This window comes from Hoplias malabaricus, chromosome 15, assembly GCF_029633855.1.
Source record: "Hoplias malabaricus isolate fHopMal1 chromosome 15, fHopMal1.hap1, whole genome shotgun sequence".
In the NCBI taxonomy this organism is placed as follows: domain Eukaryota; kingdom Metazoa; phylum Chordata; class Actinopteri; order Characiformes; family Erythrinidae; genus Hoplias; species Hoplias malabaricus.
Window position 1 is genome coordinate 37,005,537 of NC_089814.1, and position 26,485 is coordinate 37,032,021.

At 45.0% G+C, this 26,485-nt stretch overlaps 1 protein-coding gene across 1 annotated transcript in view; it reads right to left on the reverse strand.

Annotated features, from left to right (window-relative positions):
• The window catches only part of LOC136668221 (gamma-aminobutyric acid receptor subunit alpha-3-like), a 152,592-nt gene that overhangs the window by 110,984 nt on the left and 15,123 nt on the right, over nt 1-26,485 (reverse strand). The window contains exon 2 of the mRNA XM_066645592.1: nt 11,437-11,543. Coding sequence (XP_066501689.1) covers nt 11,437-11,522 — 86 coding nt within the window. The 5' untranslated portion in view covers nt 11,523-11,543. The remainder of the gene's footprint in view (nt 1-11,436; nt 11,544-26,485) is intronic.

The window sequence follows — 26,485 nt, forward strand, 5'->3', positions numbered from 1 at the left end:
TAGTTGCTCCAGACTGCTTCATTACACTTCAGGATTTTCAATGGAGATTATACAAGTTCTATATGAACAACTTAACATCTGTAGCTTTAAAAACTGTATGAATATTTAATTCAAAAGTCTGCAGATACTGATATGATCCCAAACTCATGGCGGATCCCTGCGAATACAAGCGGAAGCCACCGAATTAGAACGTCACCCTCAGGAAACATCAGTGGCCGTCTTGCACGAGGAAGACAGAAGCATTTGGACATCTGCTGTAAGTGAATTCATTTATCTAAATCCGAGCAGAGATGGAGGTCAGGAATGTTTAACCAGTGCCACTGGCGTTTTTACAGTAATTCAGCAATCACATATCCATCCTCAAATGTCTTTTAAACCATCCACCTAACTCCAATGCCCTTCATGATATTCTCAATGCGCAATGAAATCCCCACCTATGGAGCTTTATTCGGTTAGACATGAGCGCTCAGGTCTGGGCTAGAAATTGGTTTTCTGATAGTGTGCAGACAATATTTAGAAGCCTTTAGGCAAACACTTTTTTTAAGCTGCACAGACCTGTTTTCTGTTTTCAGGTGTTCTGCCACGACTTTGGTGTCCCCTTTGGGGCTATTTCAGCAAAGCCATCACTAAACACAGTGTTTACTAATGCAGCTGCAAGCCATCTACGAGTCTAACACACTAAAGCCCACACCCTGAACTTGAAATTTTATATACAGCCTGCTTCTAAGACTAGCATGATTCTACAAGAGGGGTATCCAAACTATGTTTCCTCTGGGTGCAATGGGGGCTTGGGAGAGCTTTTAAAAACCCCATACGGCTAAAATACTGTACACCAGAGGCGATTGCTCTAAGACTGCAAGGGAAGCTCAGCTTCCCCTAAAATGTCAAAAAATAAGTGATCAAATATATACTGTTGTGTGTACATGTCATTGAATAAATATTCACTACAACGCGCTCAACTTTTGTTCAGAATCAGCTTCTTATCACTGGTAAAGACGCGACTTTCCTCTCAATCATTCCCGCAGCTTCACAGTGCTTTAAACAGTGAGGACGCTGAGCGTCCACAGAGTTCAATAGAGAAGCAGCGAAGAGCAGCGAAACGAGACGAGTCATTGGATAAATGCTGGGCTTTGTCCCGCCCATCGGACGCTCAGCGTCTCTGGGGGTATATGGGGCAGTGGGCTGGCCTCGGCTGGCCCGGACGCTCAGCTTCTGCATGATGATTGGATGATCTGTTTGAGGCTGAATCCCTTGTTGATTGACAGCGAAATGAGCAAATCGGCGATCCTTTGGTGTAAAGATCCGTGGGAGCATTACATTTTCATTTTGTTTGCTTAGCGGCATTTTCTTTGTTAAAAACGACTAGTGACAAATCGAGCTTCTATTTCTGGTGGGTTTTTTGTAGCTGCTTGTGTTTGGAGACTGACTTCTATCACTCTTTCTGACTTCTATCGCAGTTTCTGTCCAGCGGGTGCCGCTGAGCCCCTCCACCGTCACAAAGCACTCACAGGCGGATACACTTCACATGGGCCAAGGCCGTTTAAGCCTAGCTCTGCTGGCCATTGAGAGGACACTAGTCCAGTCCCTGGAAAAGACGCCTTGTTGGTACGACAGATCATTTTCTTAAAAAGGAACGGAGGGTAGAATTTACGTATAAATAAACCGATACATTTTATGATGTCGGCCGAAATTGAGCTTCCCCTCCTTGAAAGACCAGCATCCGCCACTGCTATGGACACTCCTATGGAATGAATTCATTTGTGTATAAAAACAGTGTGTATAATCTCCTTAGAAAAGCACTGACCAATAGAATGGGACCTTGGGCTTAACATCAGCTGGAGGGTTATACATTCACTGGCCCCAGAATAAGAAGAGGCACATTACTCTCATTCCCTTCATGTCATACATTAAAAAGAGAAATAAAATGGACGTGCAGGTGTTTGTAAACTTTTGGCCACACGGTGTATGATTTAAAAATAGTTTTCAGTTCAGCAACGTTAAAAACATACTGTGTCTTTGTTAGGCACGAGCGAGTTATAAATCCACCAGATGACTTAACGTAACACGAGTTTGCGCTTTGTGTCGTTTTAATGAGCAGCCCTAGTCTTTCACTATGTACAAATGTGACTCCCAGGGGCCTTTGTGTGTATTAGTTTCTCAGCTTACAGCTGCATAATTATGGCGCAGCACATTTGTGGCGCCGCAACTGAGCATCGATTTTCTGCCTCGCTTCTAACGGGTCAAACCGACACCTTATTGAAGTCCAAAATACAAATTATTTACTCAGCCTCCTCCTCATGTCTTTGGTCATTTTGTTCTGAGATTTTTCACAGTTGCGTCTCTGCGCCGATGATGCAAGAATAACTTGAAATGGCTTCAGAGCGGTGCTGCTGTTTAAATGTTTAGTACATGATTACCATCAGACAAGCCACATTAGTCAGGAAGGAGGCATAAATAACACCCTGGAAAAAGATCAAAAAAAAGAAAAAGATCAAAGCTTAACCAAGAGTTGTGTTTTGTCTGAGGATTAGAGCAGGATTTTTGAGAATTGTGAATGATCATGAGAAGTGTTTTTCAAAAATATCAATAGTCTATTTGCATACCTGACATTCAAAGGAGCTTTCATCTAAACACAGACACAAAGGGGATATATTCTTCCTCTTTTCAAAAAGTGAACACAATCCTGGGATCTTAATGTAACTTTTTGACCTGCTTTGGTCAAAATACCACAAGGATCAAACCCCAGCAGTGTTCTCTGACTGTCAAACCAGCCCCGTTCCTTTAAATGATATTGAGCCGCATGATTCACCCCTGACCTGAGAGCACAGCAGTGAGGAGCAGAAGCTATTTATTAGCCGTTTTTGCTCAGTTCTCTTATTTGCCTGCACTCATTACATATGTTCTGCTCACTTTAACCTGGTCATTGTGCTCTCACATAAACACGGATCCAGCGTTGTGATTGGACAGACTCAGACAAGGGGGCGGGGCAATAATCTAAAGTGCACTCTCCGTATCGGTACAAAATCAGAATGGCCCATTTTATTCATTGTTTTCTGATGTAGGAAGCCCATAGAAACCGTGTGGATCAGACACAGCAGTGCTGTTCAAGTTTTTAAATACAGTGTCCACTCTATGAGACACTCCTCCTTCTTTGGTCCACTGAGGGTTGACACACAGGGGTTTAAAAACTCCAGCAGCACTGCTGTGTCTGATCCACCCTACACCAGCACAACACACACTAACACACCACCACCACGTCAGTGTCACTGCAGCGCTGAGAATGATCCACCACCACATCACACCTGCTCTGTGGGGGTCCTGAGCGCTGGAAAATGTCTTCCAATAATCATCACCACCAGCATCTGCTTAAACACGTTATCAAAAGGTATCACTGAACCACACCAATTCAAAATTGCGCTTTCCGAAAAGGGTGAAGCACTTTTCCGCAAGGTCTCGGGAGGTTGATGGCTCTTTCTCGGCTCCCGTATAAGCTCTCTGTGCCGCGTGGTGCCTCCGACACACAGTCGCAGGCAATTACAATGATTAGGGGCCAGATAAGTGAGCCTCTCGCGCCCGCTCACTCAAAGCCTGCTCGCCTGAACTGATAATACAGAGTGACTCTTATCAGCATGACTCGACAGCCCGGGCGGCAGCAGCGTCCAGGCCCAGAGTCCTCCGCTGCACGTTATGAGAAATCCCTCTGGCATTTGGAGCAGACACAAACAATAGGTCTCCACTAGCTAAAGCTTCAGGCCCAATCAGGCCCATGACCATGAAGAGCTGTTGCAGTTAAATCAGTTAGGCAGGGTGCAAAGTGGGGTGAATAAGCGAATAGGCAGGGCTTGGCAATGTGCTCGGCTCAGTGGGGTGAGCGTTAAATCAGTGGAGAGACATGGGGAAGAAGGCCAAGGTTTATGAAACAGGGAACGTTCAGTGCCGCTGATAATGAAAACAGACTAAATGAGAGTTAAACAGGTGAGATGTCACTTCCTGAAAAAAGGACATGGTATATCTCTTTTCGGGAAGGGAACAGTGACTTGCTTTGGTCAAAATAACATTAGCAGTGTTCTCCCCCTGTGTAAACAGCCCTGTTCAGAACGCCCGCTTTCAGCACCTGTTCCTTTAAATGATAATGAGCCGCTCGCTGTTCACCCCGACCCCGAGCGCACAGCAGTGAGGAGCGAGGAGCAGAAGCTCTGGCTTTTAGCCGTTTTCACTCTGTTCTCTTTCTTCTCCAGTTCTCATTTTCTCAGTTTTTACACCTCATTGTGTGTGTACTTTTTTTTTACCATTTACTTTGTGTTTGTGCTCTCATATAAACATGGGTCCAACTCTGCGATTGGAGGAATAAAATCATTCATTCATTGTCTGTAACCCTTATCCAGTTCAGGGTCACGGTGGGTGACCAACAACCTCCGGGTCCCTGGAGCTGTGTGACTGAGACACTACCTGCTGCGCCACCGTGCCGCCCAGAAACAAAATCAGAAAAACTCATTTAATCACAACTTCCGTAGTCCACAGACAAATTGAGTGGTCTTGCTTCACAGTGTGTGTGTTGGTAGGCTCCAGACCTGTGAATATTAATCATTAAAATGTCTTAAAATGTCTTCAACCCCTCAGCAACAAATTCATATCGGTCCAAGCCACGACCAAGCGGTTCCGTTCCGAGATGCTCCAGCCAACACAATACAACATGGCTTTTCTCACAAAGCACACTGACAAACCGTGGGTGGGATGGTAGAGGGTTGGGGTGGCGGAGATGGTTAGAGTTGACAGGAGAAGTAAGACACGACTAGAATGGAAATGCGCTCTGTGGAAACGCGATGTATTAAAACCTGTGATTTTCCCTCAACGCAATTAAGAAGCAAATCAGCAGGGAGGATTAAAACATCCAATCTTGACAGGCCTTCCCCGACTACACTGAACATTAACAAAGTCCTGCCGAGCACCCGGGAGAAAACTCAGGATGAATCAAACACTCTCTTAATAATGTGCTTGAAAAATGGGGGGAAAAACCCCTCCTGACACACAAAACGGGCCACGTGTGATATAAATACACCCCGAGTCATTGACAGAATTAGATTATGTAGAAACTTTCAGTCCCTTTTTCCTACTCGTGTACAGCTTAAGGAGCCGTCACGTCCCGTTCATCCTCAAAGCAACCGCAGTGGGATCAGCAACAGCGCGCCCATCGATTTCCCAAATTTAGCCCACAGTCCTGAAGAAACGCCCCCTGCAGGGACAAGGAAGAGCAGCATCGGATCCCCCACCCTGCTGCCAGCTGGAGCGATTAGTGAATTAGAGGCTCTGAAGCGGACAGTGCGATTACTCAATTTATCAGCTGGTGGACACAGTGCTGCTGAGGGTCCCGTCACAAAAACACAGGATAATTAACACGGGAATCTCAGCTGAGGGAGCGTACATCACAACGCTAACGTAGTTAGCACATGGAGGGGGAACTAATTGTATTCCGAATCCCTGCTACGTAATAACAAGGTGTCCCTGTGAAGGTGGAGGAACAAAACCGGTTTGGGACCTGCAGGAAGGTAGATGTTTAATTAATGGTTACACTCATAAAACCCAGGTATTCCATCCACCATTTTGCGATGCTCAGCTGGGAATCGCTAAGAAGCTTCCACAACTGCTCTTTCCCTACAGCACCGTTACACATTAACCTTGACAGTATGACAGCGACCGTCAAGAGAAGGGTATTTGTCGACTGGGTCACCTCTCGGTGTGCCACTCACTCCCTGACGCCTGTGAATAATGCAGGTGAAAAGAGCTAGAGGGGGTACGGCTAAGAAAAAACAAACAAACAAACAAACAAACCCTTCTATCCAATATACAATCTATACCCAGGTCGGCAGGAGTGGAAGGTGGCACTCTCCCCTTTGTAGCCATTGATTTTGTGTCACTTTGGCCGATGGCGTTGAAACTGATCCCAAACAAAACAGACAACAAAAGAGGCTCAGGCTGTCTGCGCTCATTAATCTGAGATCGCACTGCAGAGGGTGGGGATAGTGGAGGTGTGTGTGTTTAAAAGAAAAAAAATAGTTGCACCCAGAAGGAATCAATCAAAATGGAAGAGACTTGGTGGGTAGATTTGACATAAAGAGGCATGTCAATCCTTCACGTTTCATTTGACATGAACAAGGACAGTCCTCACCCCTGCACCTGACCGACAACATGAGGATGTGTGCCTTCCATTTTGGCGTTTGGTGTAGTGTTGGTATCATCTTTGCAAGCAAAGTGTGCCTCAGAAAAGAGTTTGAAAGCAATTCAAGCAGTTGGAAGGGTTTGAGAAGTGTTGCATCGTAGGGCTCAAGGGAGCAGGATTATGTTATCGACACTGTGTGCTACTCTGGTCGTGAGCTGTGGACAGATGAAGACACACACCAGTGACTTGAAGGATCTGGGAGATCTACAGGAGAAGGGACAGACTGTCCAACAGCAATGAGCAGGATTACTCTCCGCGAGTCCGCTCTGTTACTGCCAGCACCATTAGCAGATAGCTGCAGGATGCAGGCCTTCACGACGACTACCATTAACACAATGTCAAAGTCGCCCAAGACTGTCATGGCGTCACTCAGAACGGCGACGGGTCTCTTCTGTGAGGGAGTCCCGCTTTTGTCTTGGTGGAGACGACCAACGAATCCGTGTGTGGAGGTCAGGCCTCGTGTTTCCAAGTTCGGACAAATCCAGATCCCCTTTGGTCTTCATCACAGACAGTAATGTGTATGTTAATGAGGTCCTAAAGCCAGTGGCCCTACCTTTTGTGAACTCATATTCAGGTGTGCTATTCCAACAGGACAATGCTCACTAAATATTAATTAAATAATTCATAATATATAAATATCAGCAGGTGGTGTCTATGTTACAGCTCCAGGGTCCTGGAGGTTGTGGGTTCAAGTCCCGCTCCGGGTGACTGTCTGTGAGGAGTGTGGTGTGTTCTCTCTGTGTCTGTGTGGGTTTCCTCCGGGTGACTGTCTGTGAGGAGTGTGGTGTGTTCTCTCTGTGTCTGCGTGGGTTTCCTCCGGGTGACTGTCTGTGAGGAGTGTGGTGTGTTCTCCCTGTGTCTGCGTGGGTTTCCTCCGGGTGACTGTCTGTGAGGAGTGTGGTGTGTTCTCCCTGTGTCTGCGTGGGTTTCCTCCGGGTGTCTGTCTGTGAGGAATGTGGTGTGTTCTCCCTGTGTCCGTGTGGGTTTCCTCCGGGTGTCTGTCTGTGAGGAATGTGGTGTGTTCTCCCTGTGTCTGCGTGGGTTTCCTCCGGGTGACTGTCTGTGAGGAGTGTGGTGTGTTCTCCCTGTGTCTGCGTGGGTTTCCTCCGGGTGACTGTCTGTGAGGAGTGTGGTGTGTTCTCCCTGTGTCTGCGTGGGTTTCCTCCGGGTGACTGTATGTGAGGAGTGTGGTGTGTTCTCCCAGTGTCTGCGTGGGTTTCCTCCGGGTGACTGTCTGTGAGGAGTGTGGTGTGTTCTCCCTGTGTCTGCGTGGGTTTCCTCCCGGTGACTGTCTGTGAGGAGTGTGGTGTGTTCTCTCTGTGTCTGGGTGGGTTTCCTCCAGGTGACTGTCTGTGAAGAGTGTGGTGTGTTCTCTCTGTGTCAGCGTGGGTTTCCTCCCGGTGACTGTCTGTGAAGAGTGTGGTGTGTTCTCCCTGTGTCTGCGTGGGTTTCCTCCGGGTGACTGTCTGTGAGGAGTGTGGTGTGTTCTCCCTGTGTCAGCGTGGGTTTCCTCCCGGTGACTGTCTGTGAAGAGTGTGGTGTGTTCTCCCTGTGTCTGCGTCGGTTTCCTCCGGGTGACTGTCTGTGAAGAGTGTGGTGTGTTCTCCCTGTGTCTGCGTGGGTTTCCTCCGGGTGTCTGTCTGTGAGGAGTGTGGTGTGTTCTCCCTGTGTCCGTGTGGGTTTCCTCCGGGTGACTGTCTGTGAGGAGTGTGGTGTGTTCTCTCTGTGTCTGTGTGGGTTTCCTCCGGGTGTTCCGGTTTCCTCCCACACTCCAAAAACACACGTTGGTAGGTGAACTGGATAAACGTTACAGACAATAAATGAATGAATATCAAATATTGCACATTAGTTCCTGGTAACTTTAATCTTCCTTCCGAATATCAATGCAATCCAACACTTCCTGGATGCAACTGTTTTTTTGAACGTGTGTGTGTGTGTGTGTGTGTGTGTGTGTGTGTATAAAAGCCACACTCCAGAACTTGGTGAAACCACCGGCTGTGCATTCACACATTAAGGACTGATTGTTGTGAATAATAGTTTAATCAAGCCTTGCCTATTGGCGCATGCATGTTCGGGATTGCGGTGACGCAGAGTGACAGAAGCTAATACAGGGGATTTGTCTGTGACAACTTTATCCATTAGCAAAGTCTCCTGTCTGCACTGTAGCAAAGCCGATTTGGAGCCGAGCGATTCTATCAGTGGGCATCAGGGAACAGGCAGGACTTTGGGAGCGACAGCTTTGCTGATGTGGAAAGATACTCCTGAGGTGTAAGCACTCGAGTGCTCTGAAGTGTAAAGGGATTATTCCCAAACTTGGTCACGGCACTTACGGACGTGCTCTTCCGCCGGGTTCAGGACGCAAACGCACTCTTCACATGAAGTGTCTCCAGATGAAGCATTTGCAAGCTCAGTGATGCTCGGTGGTCTCGAGAAGCACGACGCACACGTATCAGCTTGCCTTCAGTGATTGAGGTCGCCTTGTTAGCATTCGCGACGAGCCGCCTGCGGTTTGATCTTCCCCGAGAAAAGATTAATCCCGAGGCCCAACAGTCAACGTGGCAGCGTCGGTGGTCGTTCAGACACATTATGACGACGTGTTTGCAGCAGAGAGAGGTTCCTGAGGCATTAATGGCAGTGCCTTTGAATCCCAGGTTGGCAAAAACATGAGGAAAAAAGGTTGAAGTGGGGAGTGAGGGTTGTTATTACCTCGTCTCTCGCAAGCATCTCTGAAATGTCAGCCGGTGCCGTTGGTGGGGAGCGGGTGAGGGCAAGATGTTGAGGAGAGCTGGCACTCATGCTCTGTTATGGTTATTAATATCTGGAAACATATGATCCAATTTTTAGAGAAAAACAGAATAATGTTAAGCACATCTAATCTCCTCTAAGACATGGTGGAACGTGTTTTTTTTTTTTTCCTGCCCCCACCAACAAAGCAAGGCTAACCTTAATTCCAGCGCTCTACGGCTGCCTTGTAGCTTGCGTTCGCTCCCTCATTTTCAGGATATGTTTCCACATAACCGCATTAAGAGAAAATAATAAACACTGGGGTTTATTTGTACTAGCCCTGGGAGGATGAAATTAAACTTGCTTCGAAAGGGGCAGAGTGACAAAAGACCCTGGGACGCGAAGGGAAGCTCATCAAAGCCCTGGTACTGTATTTCTCATCGACCCAAAGAGCCCCTTTTGATAGTCATAGTCGCAGAAACGGGTCAGCTGAACAAACGGCACTATCCCAGTCCGGTGCTAAAGTCACGGATATGTATTCAGGACGACAAAGTGAGCAGCGCCGCACCAAGCTTCCAATTTGTCAACTTAATCACTTTGTTTATTCGGTTTGCTCTGTTAAATTCGTATAAATTATTTACAAGTACATAATCAGCCCGTGTTTAAATGGCAGGAAGGCGTTTAAGGACATGCGAGGTCCTTGGTTCGAGCACATGCTCGTCTTCACAGGGCATATTATCGGAGCGTTTTCCTTAAGACGGGGCAAACACGAGAACTGAGTGAAAACAGGAACGCCGAGTCTATTACCACAGTCGCTGCTTTGATTAAAAGCTTCCAGCATCTTTCCCCATTTCAAAACCTCACCTGGAACACGCTGATGCAATTAGGGTAAGAGACGTGTTGAAAGGTGGACAAGGAAAGAAAAGCCAAGTGTGCTGGGAGACTGTTATGTCACGCTGAATCGAACTCCATGTGTCGTTCCGTCTCTCTGCTGACACGGTGGAAAATGAATCGCAGTTCCCAAAGCGTGGGCGCTCTTTAAACAACCTTTTGAATATTATGTGTGCGGAGCGCTGAATAGAACGACTCCCGATTCCGTCATTGCTCCTCTGCTCTAACCCTTTTGCATGCTCCCTTCCTCTCATCCACACTCTCTCTCTCTCTCTCTCTTATCCTGCTGGCAGATTGAATAGGGAGATTCCAATCAATGTGTTTCTTTGACGGATTACTCCAATGGAACTCTTGAGGTCTCCTTGAAGAGACTTGCTGCCTATGCTGTGTGCACACCAAGCTACAGGAGCAGCACTTATTCCTGGCACATCCTCATAGCCGGAGGAAAAAAATAAGACTCGTTCAACCTACGGCCAAGTCGTTGACTTATCCGAGCTGCCTGAGCTGAGATGACAGTTTGTGGAGGATAGGGCTGGGCGATATGACTGCAAATCAATATCATGATTATTGGAACAGTTTACCTCGGTTAGGATTAATGAAGGATTGTAGTTCACATAGTTCAAGTATTAAAGCTGGGATGTGTTTATAAGGTTGCTGGGAGCTTGTCTGTCTCTGTGTTTGAGCCTTACACTGTTCTGCTTCAAGTGTGAAACTGACTGAAGGGATTAACTTTGGTCTCTGAAAGGTTCAGTGTCGTCTTCACTAAACCACAGACACAGCATTTTTCTTTGAGACGCTCGGTTCACCTCTGTGTTTAGTGTCTCCTACATGTTGCTTCCCTGTGGCAGAATCACATGACTACAGTATTGTAATGTAGTTTTAACTGGACAACACCCTGTGGGGGACATATTGACATAATAAAATAAAGGATGAACAGAATTAAAATGCTAAACAAGTTAATATCCACAAGATTATTGTTTATCCGTTGATTTTGATTAATTGCCCAGCCCTAGTTTACGACAAAACCTGAGGCACTGGGAAGTCACTATGATTGAGGTCAGGAGGTCAAAGTGTGAGCAGAGTGGGGGATGGGGGCCTCATACAACAGCATGTTCTTTACGATTCCTTAAGCCCCTAAGCTTGACCATGCTACTTGGCCTATTTTACCTCTTTTTCCAGTTACTGGCCCTAATGTACCAATACAATTCTGATGGGCAAGTGGGTTAATAGGCTGTAAAAGCTGGCTGGCACCGTCGCGAGGTGATCCGGGTTAAGTCCTCGTCTCGCCATCCCTCAGGTTACCCCTGTCTCTCTCTCTCTCTCCCTCTCCAAGTTTATTGAGTCACACTTGTAACGGTGCCTGCTACGCTGCCGAAAATCCAATTCGGCGGTGGCTTGCACGAGCAATTTGCGCCCAACCGTGGTCGTAAAGCCCCTGCCACAGTAATAGAAACTTATTAATGAAGGCATTAGTTGCAACACATCCCTGGAGCCGGCAACATGATGTGTGTGTGTGTGTGGGGGGGGGGGGGTGGTGGTGGTGCGGGAGGATGGGGAAAGGGGAAGAGGGAAGGAAGGAGGGAGGGTTTGATGAATCATCTTACCCGTTTTGAGTGCTGGGGTCGAGGAGCATCGCGAGTATCCACGCGCAGGGGAGAAGAGCAGCAAGCTTGTCGGGAGTGCCAGCCATATCACTCCGAGCCCAGAAAGCCTGCAGAGTGAAGAGAGGAGGGTGAGAACAAGCAAATTAGTGAAGCGCTAGACGCCATTTCATGATTAATTGGCGACCGCTTTGTTGACAACCGCCCCACACACTGCGAGCGGCACATTAGCATTTGCGAAACACATGCTCTCAACAGCCCTGCGAGAAGCAACGCCCCCCCCCCACATGGAGAAAAACTGGCAAAGGTACCCAGGCCCAGGCAAATCGGCCCTGTAGATAGCATCCAAATGGATATACCATGTCTGATAGAGGCTGCTGAACATATTGACGTACTACAGTCCGAGAGGAGGGGGCCAACCCACCAATCACATCTGTTTGATAGAAATCGCTATGCAGTGCCTCACCACAGAGGATCTGATCAGGACGGCCAGAGATCTGAAGACTGTTACTGCACCACTCCTGTACCAACGCTAAATCTACCCTACTCCAACATGGATCTGGAGCTACAGCTGGTACTAGGCGACATACCTCACAGAGCCAGCTCCAAGGAGTTTCTCTCCTGCAGGGTACACTGTAATATATGGAAAGCAAAGTTAATGTGAGCGTTTCTATGTGTTCCCTTTAGATCTACATCAAACCTTCACTGGATTAGAAACACCTACCTAGCGTTTCTTCACTCCACCACATCACACCTGCTCTGTGGGGGTCCTGAGCGCTGAGGAACAGGGAACAGGGGGAAAGGGGGGGGGGGTAATAAAGTATGCAGAGCAACAGATGGACTACAGTGGGCAGTGAGTGTAGATGCATGGTAGGTGGTGCTAATCCACTGATCGTTCAGGGTACTGCGGAACAACAAGTGGGCTTCAGTTCTATTGCAAGCACACGCAGAAAAAAAGCATTCCCATCTAAGCTGCAGAAAAACAAGATTGTAAACATGTAGCAATTATTATTATAATATTTCCTTAAACCAAAAGCCAAGCTGCTGGCAGTTACTTCTGGAAGGAGCCTATTTTTTTTTTCTCCCACTTCTTTAAAAATCCTTTATTTCCTGCCTTCCCTGCAACAAATACCTATGGTTATCTTTCGAATAATATATCCGCCAGGAATTAATAAAAATTCAGTCAACAGCTTAAAGGAAGAGGTCTGACTCTGTATGAATGAGGCGCCTCTGAAAGCCAAACACAAAGTAAGATATTGCCCACGCCAGCAGCCTACGTCTGTGTGCCTCTGTGGCTTAGCTTAATTTAAAAGGTGAAAAGACATTATGCTCCTTGGAGTCTGAGAGCTGTGCCGCAGAAGCTTGCTCTATTTTACAGTCTGCTACGAAATGTACCGTGTGATTTTAGAGGCAGGGGAAGCATGGTAAATAAGTCCTTCATCTCTCCTATTGATCTGGGATTTTAATTCCTTCCCTCTTAAGGGTTTGGCACCATTACAAATCATGGCCCTTCCGCAGGACATGGAAAGCACATTGTGCACCATGAAGGTTAAACTCAGTGAAATGATGTCTGTGTTTCTTCGGTGTAGCCACAGACAGAAAAGTCATCCCTCCTCCAAGTTGTAGGTGTGCCTTGGGTCTGTGCTTTAAACCAACACGTCTCTCTCCACACTGGAGAGTCTCATAAGTCAGAATCAGAGAGGTCCAGAGCATCTTCGCAGCAGGAGAGTAACAGGGTTGCGTAATGTGTTACCCTCTATTAGCCATATTAGCATTTTCCTCATGAGATCTAATGGAAAACTGCATGTTAGACAACTGCACATTCTGTGCTATAGTGAAGTTCAGGTCGAATCCGAAATGTCTCCTTACACCCTCTGTAGGGCACAGCGTAGGTCGTAAAATAACAGCTTCTGTGTTGTATGTGGAAATCCATTTTTATTCACTTCTTTTTGTCGTATTAGTGTAGCGTCTGGGAGGCGATATTTTTAGTTCTCTTCCTGTGATGTGCCCTATGTAGGGGGTATGCCACCATTTGGAATGCACGCTTCCTCCCTAGCTTCTTTACTGACTGACACAGAAGAACAGAGCTTTGTTTATAAACATGACTTGCCCCTAATAGACTAATATATATTAAAAATACTATTTAAACTTGAGTTGTGTGTATGAGTAATGTGCCAGTACTGATGGTGGCTACACGGTGACATCACCTTGTATACTTTCATAGGTTTCCCATAAACTAAATGTAATGTAATGCATATGAACTGTTATGGTCCCCGCTGCCACAACTAGAAGGGGCTTTCTTTTTGGTTTATGTGGTGTGTCTTAGCATGAGTGAAAACAGTAATACTGAAAAGAGCTGGGGGCTCACCGTTGGGGCCTGTCAAACCATCAATCTGAAAGGTCAAAGACCTCAGCAGACTTTATCTCTACAGCAGAGTATGTCAATAGTGTAGTGCTGCAGGGCGGGCTGTCCATCACTGTCCTACACATACAGGCAATGGGTAGGAAGACCAATGGACACCTGGTTAATTGAACCCCATTAAATTCACATGGCCTCCGGAGAAAAATCACCAGAGCAGCAGAGATTTAAAAATTGAAAGGCAGTTCTGGCTGGTGCTGCTCTTAAATGATAATCGACGCGGCAGCATTTACGTAAGGCCCCTGATTACTCTGCCTCTGGGAGAGCTATCCCAAGAAAAACAGTGATGCTTATCATGATTATGATTTAAAGTCCCAATCAGTAGCTGTCGGGACAATAACACTGTCCCCGGACGTGCAGCACCAAGGAGAACCAGAGGCGGAAATACAGTGGTTCTTGATTGCATTCGGTTCATTTATTCGTTTTCTGTAACTGCTTTATTGTCTTCAGGGTTCATCACAGGGCATCACACTTTCATAACCAGGATAACCAGATAACCTGGAGGATACCCACACAGACACAGGGAGTACCACTCCCCACAGACAGATCACCTGAGGGTGGGTTAGAACCCAGGACCCTGAGATCTGCGTCACCATGCCGCCGTACACTGGCTGTAAACCTCAGCTGCCAAAGGCCAGCAGCTCGAACACAGACCTCAACATCAGAGGCCTTCTTTTAAATCTTAGGGAATAAACTGGTCGTTAAAACTGCGTTTGGGTTCTAGCCTCGTCATTCCAGACATACACTGCAGTGGTTAAAGCCTTGCAATCTCGAGAACATCAGGCCAATCCACAATAAGCTTAATTTGGTCCCGGTAGGTCTTCTAGCTGATCAGTGGACTGTGACGCTAATGCAGTGTAGCAGCTGTGTCCTGGGAGAGCGCAGTGAAGAGATTTCTCCCAGAGTTCTGGCATCAAGCAGAGTCTCTTTAAGGGATTCAATATTCTCCATTATAAGGAACCAAGCGATGGAAGCGATGATGAACCCTCCGCAGAGAGGGCACAGAGAGAGCTCACAATAAAAAAAAATAAAAAGCAAAGCACAAATGTACGCTCCATCCTCGCTGCCGTAATAAACGCATAAGCCAGTATTTTCCAGTTAAGCTTCAAATGACTTCTGCATAATCGCTGGCTCTTCCTGTTGTATTAATGACGCTACATTAAAAGTAATTCCGGATCGTTAGGCATTAATGATTTTATGTGGCCAGTAAAAGCTGTCCAATGCCTGCTTCTCTTTCAGTTTGCTCTGCAATGGCACACTGAACATGACAGTGGCTTCCACAGGCACAGTTGACTGTCCAGCTATCAAAGAGGTCGTTGTTTCACTAACAGCACGTAAAGCAGGTATACATTAGGCAAAGAAAGACAAAGGGTGAATCATATATCACACCTTAGCTGATAACACTTAGCCCTATCCCTCTGTTTTGCCTACACTCTTAAAAATAAAGGTGCTACACAAGGTCCTTTGAGCAAAGCCATAGAAGAACTACTTTTTGTTCCATAAAAAAACGTTATTGTTTAAGAAATGCGTGTGAAAAATGTTTTAAAACGTTTTTTTACCAGTTAAAACATCAACAGAAATCATTCTTTACGGAACCTAAAGTAGTTCTTTTATGGCATCGCTCAAACAGAACCTTTTGTAGGGGTAAAGTTAAATACCATTTGAAACCAAGATTTTTCAAGGGTACAACACAGGGAGAACACACCACACTCCTCACAGACAGTCACCTGGAGGAAACCCACGCAGACACAGGGAGAACACACCACACTCCTCACAGACAGTCACCTGGAGGAAACCCATGCAGACACATGGAGAACACACCACACTCCTCACAGACAGTCACCCGGAGGAAACCCACGCAGACACATGGAGAACACACCACACTCCTCACAGACAGTCACCCGGAGGAAACCCACGCAGACACAGAGAGAACACACCACACTCCTCACAGACAGTCACCCGGAGGAAACCCACGCAGACACAGAGAGAACACACCACACTCCTCACAGACAGTCACCCGGAGGAAACCCACGCAGACACAGAGAGAACACACCACACTCCTCACATACAGTCACCCGGAGGAAACCCACGCAGACACAGAGAGAACACACCACACTCCTCACAAACAGTCACCCGGAGGAAACCCACGCAGACACAAGGAGAACACACCACACTTCTCACAGACAGTCACCCGGAGGAAACCCACACAGACACAGGGAGAACACACCACACTTGTGAAGGAATATGAAGTCCATTAGCACTTATCTGATATCACTGCAGACTGAAGTGCTGTCACAACAATTACATTATCAATTTATCATACAATGGATATTACCTCAATTTTGGCTGACCTTTTATGTGTTATTTATTTAGAGTATTGTATACATTTTTTTATATATTCAGAATCCAATCTCAGAATATGCTTAAGTTTTGGTTAAAATTTCAATTCTATTTAAATTGATGTAACCGCATTATAACACTATTATATTAATCACTATATCAGTGGAATAAAATGGTCCTAAAACAACAATAATATCATTTATCACAATTATTTCTGGGGCAATATATCGACCACATAAAATGGCTGTATTGACAAGTCTGCTCAAAGTGTTGTCCCATTTTGTAGAGGAAGATCGTAACCTCTACACCTTGTAACTCCATTCCAAGGGGCAAGATGACAAGTGGGTAGGGGGGTAGCATCCTTTGTCCACTACATGAGTCGCACTGAACCAGTTCAATAAGGAATAACAACGTGGATGAGTCACAACAGCTTCACGTATCCTAGGATATTCCGGGCTGTGGTGGCCATTTCCCGAACCAGCAACACTAGTCATTACTCTCTTACTCTCAAGGCCAAGAGGACGTAGTCCAGATGATGGAAAAACAGGTCTTAATGTCTTGAAATGTAGTTGCCATGGAGTTGAAAACAGCACTTAAGAATCCAGTCAGGTAGACCCTGACATCCTGCACACAAAGGTCAAACTGGTGGATGAAGCGTGTTTAAATAACCTTGCTTTAATTTCCTAACATTTTAGCTTTGGTTCCTGGGGGAACTGCATAAAGCAAAGTAGTATGCAGTTGAAATATACAGCCAGTTGTTACATCATCACCTTCAGTCATCATCAGGAGTGGAATAAGCTGAACGTTAGCCTACAATCGAGAGTCTACCATTGAACACTGTGATATCATCAGCTAGTGATTATATTAAATAAATCGTGTACCATTGCTGCGTGCCCTTTTATAAATAAATGTTTCCTTTATTTAACCATTGATTACAATCATTTTCATCTATGAGAAGCAATATTAAAACTTAAGATCGCTGCACACTGGTCGACTGAACTCAGTTTAAAGGATGTGAATCATCGCTGTCCCACGGGAAAAAGATTAAGTCAAAAATATCAGTTCACACTCACTGACGAAGACTTTGGCAACTATGGTTTGGATCTGCACTCTAAAAAGAAAACAGTTGATCCAAATTAATTGAATTGCTTCAATTGGTAACAAGTAATTCAATTAAGTTTATCTTAAAAAAACTTAAACAATTAAGTTGGATAAACTTAATTCAATTACTTTGTACCAATTGAAGCAATTTTCTTTTTACAGTGTGTTTTAGCTCATTGCCTTTATATATCGCCACTGTCCAATTAAAAACACGTATCTCCATTTTTAGAGGCTTTCACTTTGTTTCCACGTGTTAAATGTGGGCATTAACCTCTGTCTGTTCATAGCAGCTAATATCAGACTGACCAATGAAAGGCTGAACAATCATTTTCTTTAACTAGTATCTTATTGGCTGCTAGATCTGTCCATCAAAAAAAAAAAAAACAATTGGAATCCCTTCATGCCTCCAATGGTGAAGGCTATTAAATTCTTGCTCTGAGGAACATGTGGCTGCATTGCTTCTTTATTCGAATTGCAGTGTATGAAGCATCAATGGACAGCTCAACACACTTGGAGGAGAATGTAAACTGCCCAACTTTTATGCTAGATAACAGACACCTGAGTTTTCTAGCATCACAATGAGTGATTGTAGGGGGGAGGGCCATTTCTTTCCACCCAGAGTTCATCTCTAAACTTTAAGGTTTGTGAATCTGGCCATCGACTCTTCACCCAAGTCCAGTGTAAGTACACTGTATAATGCTCTATAAATGAATGTCCCTGAATAATGTCCCAGCTAGTCCACCGCACTTGCAACATTAAATTCAGATCCCTAACGAGGATCCTGTGGAGCAAAACTAAAAAGGTAATTCCTCATTTCCTTTCAACAGTGAAGGGATTCTGCCTCCGTAACTGGCAGTGGCTCAGCGGCTGCAGCACTAGCTCAGCACCGGTGACATTCCTGAACCGTGACAGCTTCGCCGAGGTGTCCATTCCCATTCACACCCACAGGTTTAGGGTCAGGCAAAGAACCTGCCACCATCTGCCTGACATTTCTAATGGAGATGAACAGCAAAGGACAGAGACAAAGGACTGGAAACACGAAGGAGAGGCTACAGACGTTTGGGCACACCAGGTATAAACGCTTCATAACAAATTACCCAAAGAGTCTTGTTTATTGCTGACGTCAAACACGATTTCCACATTTTAACACATAATTTTCCCAAACAAATTCCAGAGGTTAAGATTTAGATATTGGCTCAGGTAACAGATTCTGCTCTTCATGATTTGGCACCAAGTCTTTGAGGATTTGATTGCATTCAGCCATTATTTAGTGCACAACATGATCCGACCCTGTCAGAATTAGCTCAACAAGACATTCCATCACAGCATCCAAGTGTCTGTCCGCAGGGAAAACCATTCCAAACTACCTGTTATGGTTGACATCTCTTCCCTTCCTGTTTCCCTTCCTGTTTCTGGGTCCCTAGACATGCCCCCTTCTCCGTGTGACACTCCTTGCCACGCCCCTTCCTCAGTGACTGCTCCTGTGTCTTAGTGTTCTCATCTAAGTGTTCAGGTTGAGACTGTTTATTCTGCTTTTCTTTGTCCATGTTCTGTTTCCTGTTTCTCTTTCTGTAATCCTATGGTGTTTTCCTTCAGCCCCATTCCGAATAGATTCATTTTTCAGGGGGACATCTGTAATAAAAAAGTTTACATGCTTCCTCTGTGTTAAAACTCTCATCTGGACGGCAACCAGATGAACAACGAACAAAATCTCTCTAATTCCCGAATTATATTGCGTTGTCACATGATCACAAGCGAGGTTCTAGTTCTAGAATGATGTTGTATGAATATAACAGTGATGATATATACCTGCAGCTGCCATTATAATCATTCCTTTTATCAGCCTCTGTGGTCTACCATTTCTCATTTGTTTTATTTGACTATGAGACCTTGAACTTTAGACACCTACCAAGCAACTGCTTCAGTAACTCTTCCATTTAGGCACTGTTTCACTGCTCTGAAGATATTTTCTGGGAGTATCTATGCGAACTCAGAGGCTAAATACGGTGCACAGCAGGGTCCAAGCTCCTGTTTAATCCAACACAAGGTGAGATCTGACTTTTAAGACACAGGGATTTAAATGATCAGACCACTGCTGAGTTTAGGGAACCACAGTAGGTAATTCAGCCTGTAATTTTCTCTGGGGATGTAAAAGAAAAACAGATTGGTTGATTTGGATAGAAATAAAACTACTTTTCTCATGGAAATTAAATCTCATTAGGACTGGGCTTTAGTTCGGGTTTGATCTTTCTTTCGTTCCTGCCTCCATTTTGTATTGCGCCTTTAGTGGTTACCTGTGTTTATCTCTGTATTCTTCTCTGTCCAATCTTAGGTTAGTCCTGCTACGTTCCCGCTGTCAGTTCTCGGTTAATATTTTCTTGCCTTAGCTTTAGATCTAGGTTTAGATATAGTTTTATAGTGTCTGCCATTTTTTGTTAACGTTTTCTCTCTTGCTAGCTTTGTCTGAGTTATGGTTTGTTCCGTTTCGGTTCACTACAATTGCACTGTCGCTTTTCTATCCTCTTCCTTTGCTTCCTTGTACCACACCCTGACACTTCCATACTACCATTTCACCCATTACATCCCAATCCCAAGGGCCAAAGTGTGACATCCCTGAACGATGGCTAACCTGCTTAGTCAAACAGTCAGATAGCCGAATTAATCCTTAGAGCCACTGTCAATCAATCTTTTGAGGTGCTTAAAGGCATTATGTATCATACATCAAACGTCACCCTGTGCTCATGCGCTCATTTGGGATTGATAATAATAATAAAAACCTGAAAGCTCCATTACTTTGAGCTGTATTTGATTTTTTTTCCCCATGGATGAAACTACAGGGTGGTTTAAGTAGAAATATTCCATAACAATGAAACAGAGATTCTATTAATCATAATTGGCGAAGTGTCTGACAAAAATCAGCCATGCACAGAGCACCCAGCTCTCTGAAATCTGGAGACATCCTGCCAAAGCTCTGGACTGCTTTCATATACAGAAACAGTGGAAAGATTTCTCAAAAAGATAGCACTAATTAGTGGTGATGTACACACGATTAGTCCAAACCGGGTGTGCGATAAAACAAACGACATACACCACCCTCGATTCATTCAGAGGCTTAGACATTTACTGGAGATAAATATTAATATTTTAAACATTATTTACTGGAGATAAATCGCACAATGTACAGCGGATCTGGCAGAGGCTCAGCCGATAAACCTCCTGAGAAACGTGCTTGTGCAGAACATGGCTTCTTGTGTTTGGATACGATGCTAACTGCAGCTTCCCGAAGCTAAGACGTCCTTCCTCGCACTTATCACATTACTGGCATAAGCACTGCGATGGAGATGAAAGATAACACTCTTTAAGAGATTAATTATGCAAATGCGTGCGGCTGTATGACTAGCATAGCCAGGGACCTGCAGGATGCCGCTGCGGCTGGTTACCCTTACACGATAACGGCGCTAAATTAAATACAAGCAGTGGCCACCTGAATGTGAACCAGATGCCTGCGCAGTGGCAACACGCCTCATGGGTGAAACCTGTCCGAGCACATTAGGGCCGGGCGCTGAAGATAAAACGCCACGCTACGCCGCCAACACCTGGGCTTAATGTTTGGCACCTCTTATGTCATGTTATGCTCTATTACATCACATTTGTCACTTCCTCACACATAATCTGTGTTGGGGGGGCTTTGTGGCGAAACAAACTAGGCAGCCTGATGAATGTAGACAACTCATTTCTGGTGCTCATCATGGTGGTCAATCATGTGGCTAAGGTATCTGTATCAAGGTCACAATCAGTGGGACTAATGGCGCTTTTCCACTGCATGGTACCTACCAGGGGCGGTTCGTTCATTAGGGCAATGGGGCGACACTGCCAAAAGAGAAAGGGAGGATTTTTTTTCTTTCATTCTACAACAGTAAAAACACATGGCTCTTTATTAACCAAGCTCTGCCGGATGGTTTTTCCCACCTCTAAGTATCACAGTCCAATCAGCGTTAGGTTTTGCTCCTTACAGTCCCGCCTCTTTTTTCAGCAATTTCAAGATGGTGGAACATGGCCCCAGACTCCTCTATTTTTCGAGCTGCAGAGCCTTCAGTTCATTCTCAGTGGGTTCCAGGAGGGCTTGCCCCAATGTACTTTCATCATATAGAAGGTAAGGCATGTTCAAAATGGCCCCCTACTTTATTCCCTACATTGCTCACTATGTAGTAAAGCATATAGTGAATAGGGCACTGATTAATTTTGGGCACAACCCTGTATGGATACCTGGAGCATCCAATATCTGTGAGCGTGGCTCAATGGCAGTTTACTTGTTTATGACCACAGTTGATTAACTGTAGAGGCAAAGTGACTTTATTAAAGAAGACCTTAGTAATAAACTCCTGGATAAATTTCTCCAGAAACACTGTACAGTGTGGAGATACAGAGAAAGTTTTATGAATCTAGTGGATACTGATGGCATTTCTACATGAGGTGACCACAAAAATAAAACTCTTCAACATTAGATGACACTGTCATGTTAGATTCCTGATTCATTTGTACAGTGCAATATGCCCATTGTCTAGATGGTTAGCTGTTAACTTACAAGCTGAACAAGCCATCATTGTAACCATTGTAAAAAATGCTTAACGTTTCCACCATTGTTTTTGTGGATTCCAAAGCCTTTTCAGCGCCACTAGCTACACTTCTGAATTTCAGACAAGGTTTTAAAGGATCACTAGGTATTATTTTTACTGTACAATTACAGTGTGTAATTGATCCACTGACCTGTAATAGAATAATAGAGGCACTGTCTTTGTTACTCCAGGTTCAGCACTGCAGAAACGGCACTATGTAAATTTGAGGAGGAGTTTTGGCAGTAAAAGAGGGACAAACTCAAACTGTAAATCCTGATTTCAGAAGAAACATTTGAAAACACTGTTTGATTGTAGCTAGAAGCTGAAAATGAAAAGGTCCTGGAGCAAACCTTCACGACATGTTCCACTCATGGAGACAAATAATAACAATACTGTTCCAACATGTACTGTACTTTTACGAAAAAAGGCTGTTGATGTTTGGGAAATGTTCCCCTTGAGAAAAGGTGTCCAGGGGGTTAAAAGCTGAAAGGAAATAGACAGATGAATGGAGTCTACATCGGCTCCAACGTTCCAAGTTCACTGTGCAATCTTCTGAGCTCTGGAGGAAAAAGCATTTTTTGGTAGTGTTTTGCTCTGGAGTGGGGGTGGGGGTGTGGGGGGGGGTGACTAGAGATTGAAATAACAAAAAAAAAAGGCCTGCAGGAGTGAATCATAAAACAGAAGTCTTTTTTTATCTTCAGAAAAGCAAGAAGAGGAAAGATCTGTCAAGAGTTTAGCGCTTTGGTTCAAAATGAATCTCCCTTCATCATCCCCTCCGTTCGCCTCATTCTTCTCTCGTGACACTTTCTCCACAAGCTCATGCAAATGCTGCTGAGTCGGAGCACTTCTCGTAGACGGGGCTATGAGTAATAAGGTTGGTAAATTCACAATGCATATTTGTATTTTCACTGCTTAGGAAAACAGATGCAGGGTTGGTCCATTATCACAGATCAGAGAGGAAATCAAGACTGACATCGTGTCCCTACTGGTTTACGGAGAAGCCTCTTTCTGATGATTAAATCAGAGAGGATTCTAATAGCTGACTGAACACTACATCTTAGATCATGAATGCATTAATAACATTAATTCACTCATCTATTAATCTTCTGTAACCACGTCACCTCCTTCAGTGCTGCAGTGGGTCTGGAATCTACCTGGAATCACTGGCCTCTTTTACACTGCAGGGTCGAACGGTTCTTAAAGGAGCACTATGTAGCGTTGTCTCACAGCTCCTAAGGATCCTCCTCTAAAAAAACTTGGCCACGCAACTTCTGAATCAAGGGCGACGGACTCTCGTGAGAAATGCGTAATGCTTTACAGCACATAGCTCACAGGTGTTTATCTCGCTACAAGAAGGATTTAGGTCAGTTTTCCCGGTACGGACATTATGGCAGAGAGAGCAAGGAGGACAGGGAGATAGAGAGCGGTGGTTCAAGATTTAATACTGAGCTCACTTTTACTCTTGTGGAACCCAAGCTTTGTTGAGGACAGTGTTATATTCAGGTTTTTGAGAGTTACTGATGATTGAGGGCCAGTGTTGGCCCCTGCTACCTTTAGCCATATTAGCTCACTTAATTAGCGTTGGACATCGGTTCCTATACCAAGTGCTTTTCCCTCGGTTTGTGTGTGGTTATAACGGCTAGAGTACCCCTGAACGTACACTTTATGGTTGTAATAACATGGTCTGATGTGCATTATTAGCGATATATGGGTTTTATCATGTAGTCAACATCATTTTATTCGATTACACACATTCCCAGGGCTCAACACTGAGGTAGTGCATGTGGGTGTGTATCACTAAAAGCCCAGAGAGCTGTTTGTGCCCAGTGTGAATATTCCTCGGCTCAGAAGGCCTCCGTCTGTGTGAGTGACTTGTTTTCATGACAGTACTGTAAACGTGAAGTACACTCAGCAGCCAGTAGGGGGAGCTCGGGAGACAAAGAAGCCATTTCTTACATAGTATTCCTTTAAGGCTATTCCATACCATTCCGTGCTGTTTGGAACCCATTGGCCCAGTTATGATTTCTTTTTCCATTGTGAAATCAGGAGCAGGAAGTGCATGGCGTCTCATGATAATTATGTCATTATTTTTTTAATTTACTCCCTGCATAAGGCAAAAGAAGTTGACAAAATGGTAAGTAGGTGCTTACCTGTGGACTCTTGTAGCTTCTAACACATCATATTATTCATTTTTTAAATATAGCAAGAGGAAGCACTTTTTTAAAATCAACTGTCATCCGAGCCCTGCCACTGAACGGCTCTGTGGCCCTGAGTACAGTTAGCTAATGCGCTGAGAAAAGCAGACTTCCTTTGTAAGTATTCCTGTGCAAATGCTACCGGAGCGGATATCATCCGTGTTCAGAACCGTTCAGCCCTGCAGTGAAAGAAAAAAAAAAAAGAAGCCAGTGGGCAGTCATTAACATGCAAACCATCTTCGAACATTTGTGTTCAAACTGTGGGAGGAAACTGGAGCCCCCGGAGCACTCCTCACAGACAGTCACACGAAGGAAACCCACGCAGACACAGGGAGAACACACCACGCTCCTCACAGACAGTCACACGGAGGAAACCCACGCAGACACAGGAAGAACACACCACACTCCTCAAAGACAGTCACCCGGAGGAAACCCATGCAGGCACAGGGAGAACACACCACACTCCTCACAGACAGTCACCCAGAGGAAACCCACGCAGACACAGGGAGAACACACCACACTCCTCACAGACAGTCACCCGGAGGAAACCCACGCAGACACAGAGAGAACACACCACACTCCTCACAGACAGTCACCCGGAGGAAACCCACGCAGACACAGGGAGAACACACCACACTCCTCATAGACAGTCACCCAGAGGAAACCCACGCAGACACAGGGAGAACACACCACGATCCTCAGAGACAATACCCTAAGATGGGCACTGAAACTATAACACAAGGGTCAGCGATGCCACCCCCCAGCACCACCGTGCAGAACCTGTATTAATAAAAATGTAATCCAGTGAAAAGCATGAAATATCTTTGCGTGCGATACCTGAATTAAACGCTTTATTCCGTTTGCTTTATTAAACACAAATTCTCAGATATTTTAGCCTCTTTGCATGTCACCGTATTTTTTTTTTGTTCATCAAAATGAATGATGAACCTACGTCAGCGTGATTTTTTATCTCACGTGATGAAGCACGGGGCCTACACTTCATTAATAATTCTTGATACAGACAAATGATTCTCCTACCAGTGTCATTACATGTATCACAACTTAATAAAAACATCAGGCCCATGCGTCATGCCAAAGCCTGGAGCTCTGCTTCATGACGGTGGGGGGAGGGGGGGGGGTCTGAAATGAGTTATTACCTTGGAAGAGATTGGAATTTTACATGCACATTAACTCATTAAATATGATTAATTATGGCACAGTATCAGTGTAAAGGCGTTGCGATATTTTGCATAATCACGGAAAGTGATGAGTCTGGCTTCATTTACAGACTGAAAATTTTCAAAAACACCTCAGTCTCCAATGTGCTGTGTGTATTTCATAATTACAGTTATAATAAATAGGAGAGTTTGCCGAGAGAAACGTTCAACTTTGTCCAACATGCAATTTAAGTAATTGCCAATTGTTGAGATTTCTACATGATGTTTTTTCTCGCAGGCTCCGAACATTTCACTCCCTCAGCACCGTCTGAAACAACTGTCAGTGGTGGAACCCTCAGGGTACATAGAGTATACATTTAGTCAGGGAACATAATGGCGCTAGATTCACAAACGATTGGAAATTTATTGTTTTGACTTTTGAAGGATGGTAGGACGCCACCTCCACTTCCTACAGAAGTTACATAGTGCAGTTTCTGCTTAGTAGTTCTAATTAGTGTTCAGTTAAATATCAGACGCCAGTTTCGCTGGGTGGCACCGGATCAGATCGTTCGGCTGTGTACTACGCAACATATTCACACAAGAACTACTCGCTGGAATCAGCGTTGATGGAAGATGGAGGAGAAATATTCAAAATGTCTGACGTACTGTAAAAGCCGTGCTGAGAATAACAAACATTGCGCTATGTTCTAAAAATACAACAAATGTGTTTTTTACTCAGTAACTCGCGCCTGGGGACGAGCCCAGACCTATGTACAGTACACACACACACTGCCGAGATTCTATGTTGTTGCAGTCGTGAGTCCTCTTTGCTTATTGTTTGCTTGCATTTTATATGACTCAGTAGTTTCAGTAATTGAATGTCAAGGTCTTAAAAGCGCACACACACACAAACACACCACATCCACTGCACTGGAGGGCAAAGACAGTCCAATGAGCACAAGTGCTGAGGCTGGCTGCAAGCAGAAGGAAAAGCAATCCCATTATGAAGGGTGCGGAAAAAAAGAGGAAGTGGGGGAGAAAAACAACAACAGAGGCAAAAGGTCTCCGAGGGGCAACGTTTTAATTCGGAAACAGAAGCTCGCGCACGCTGTAGAGATTGAGACGTTTCAACCCCGTGGAAAGTGTCTGCGTTAGACGACCTGCCAAACACTGCCGCATCAGCACAGCTCTGAGCTCGGGAGCCTGCGAGAGATGACAGGCCGA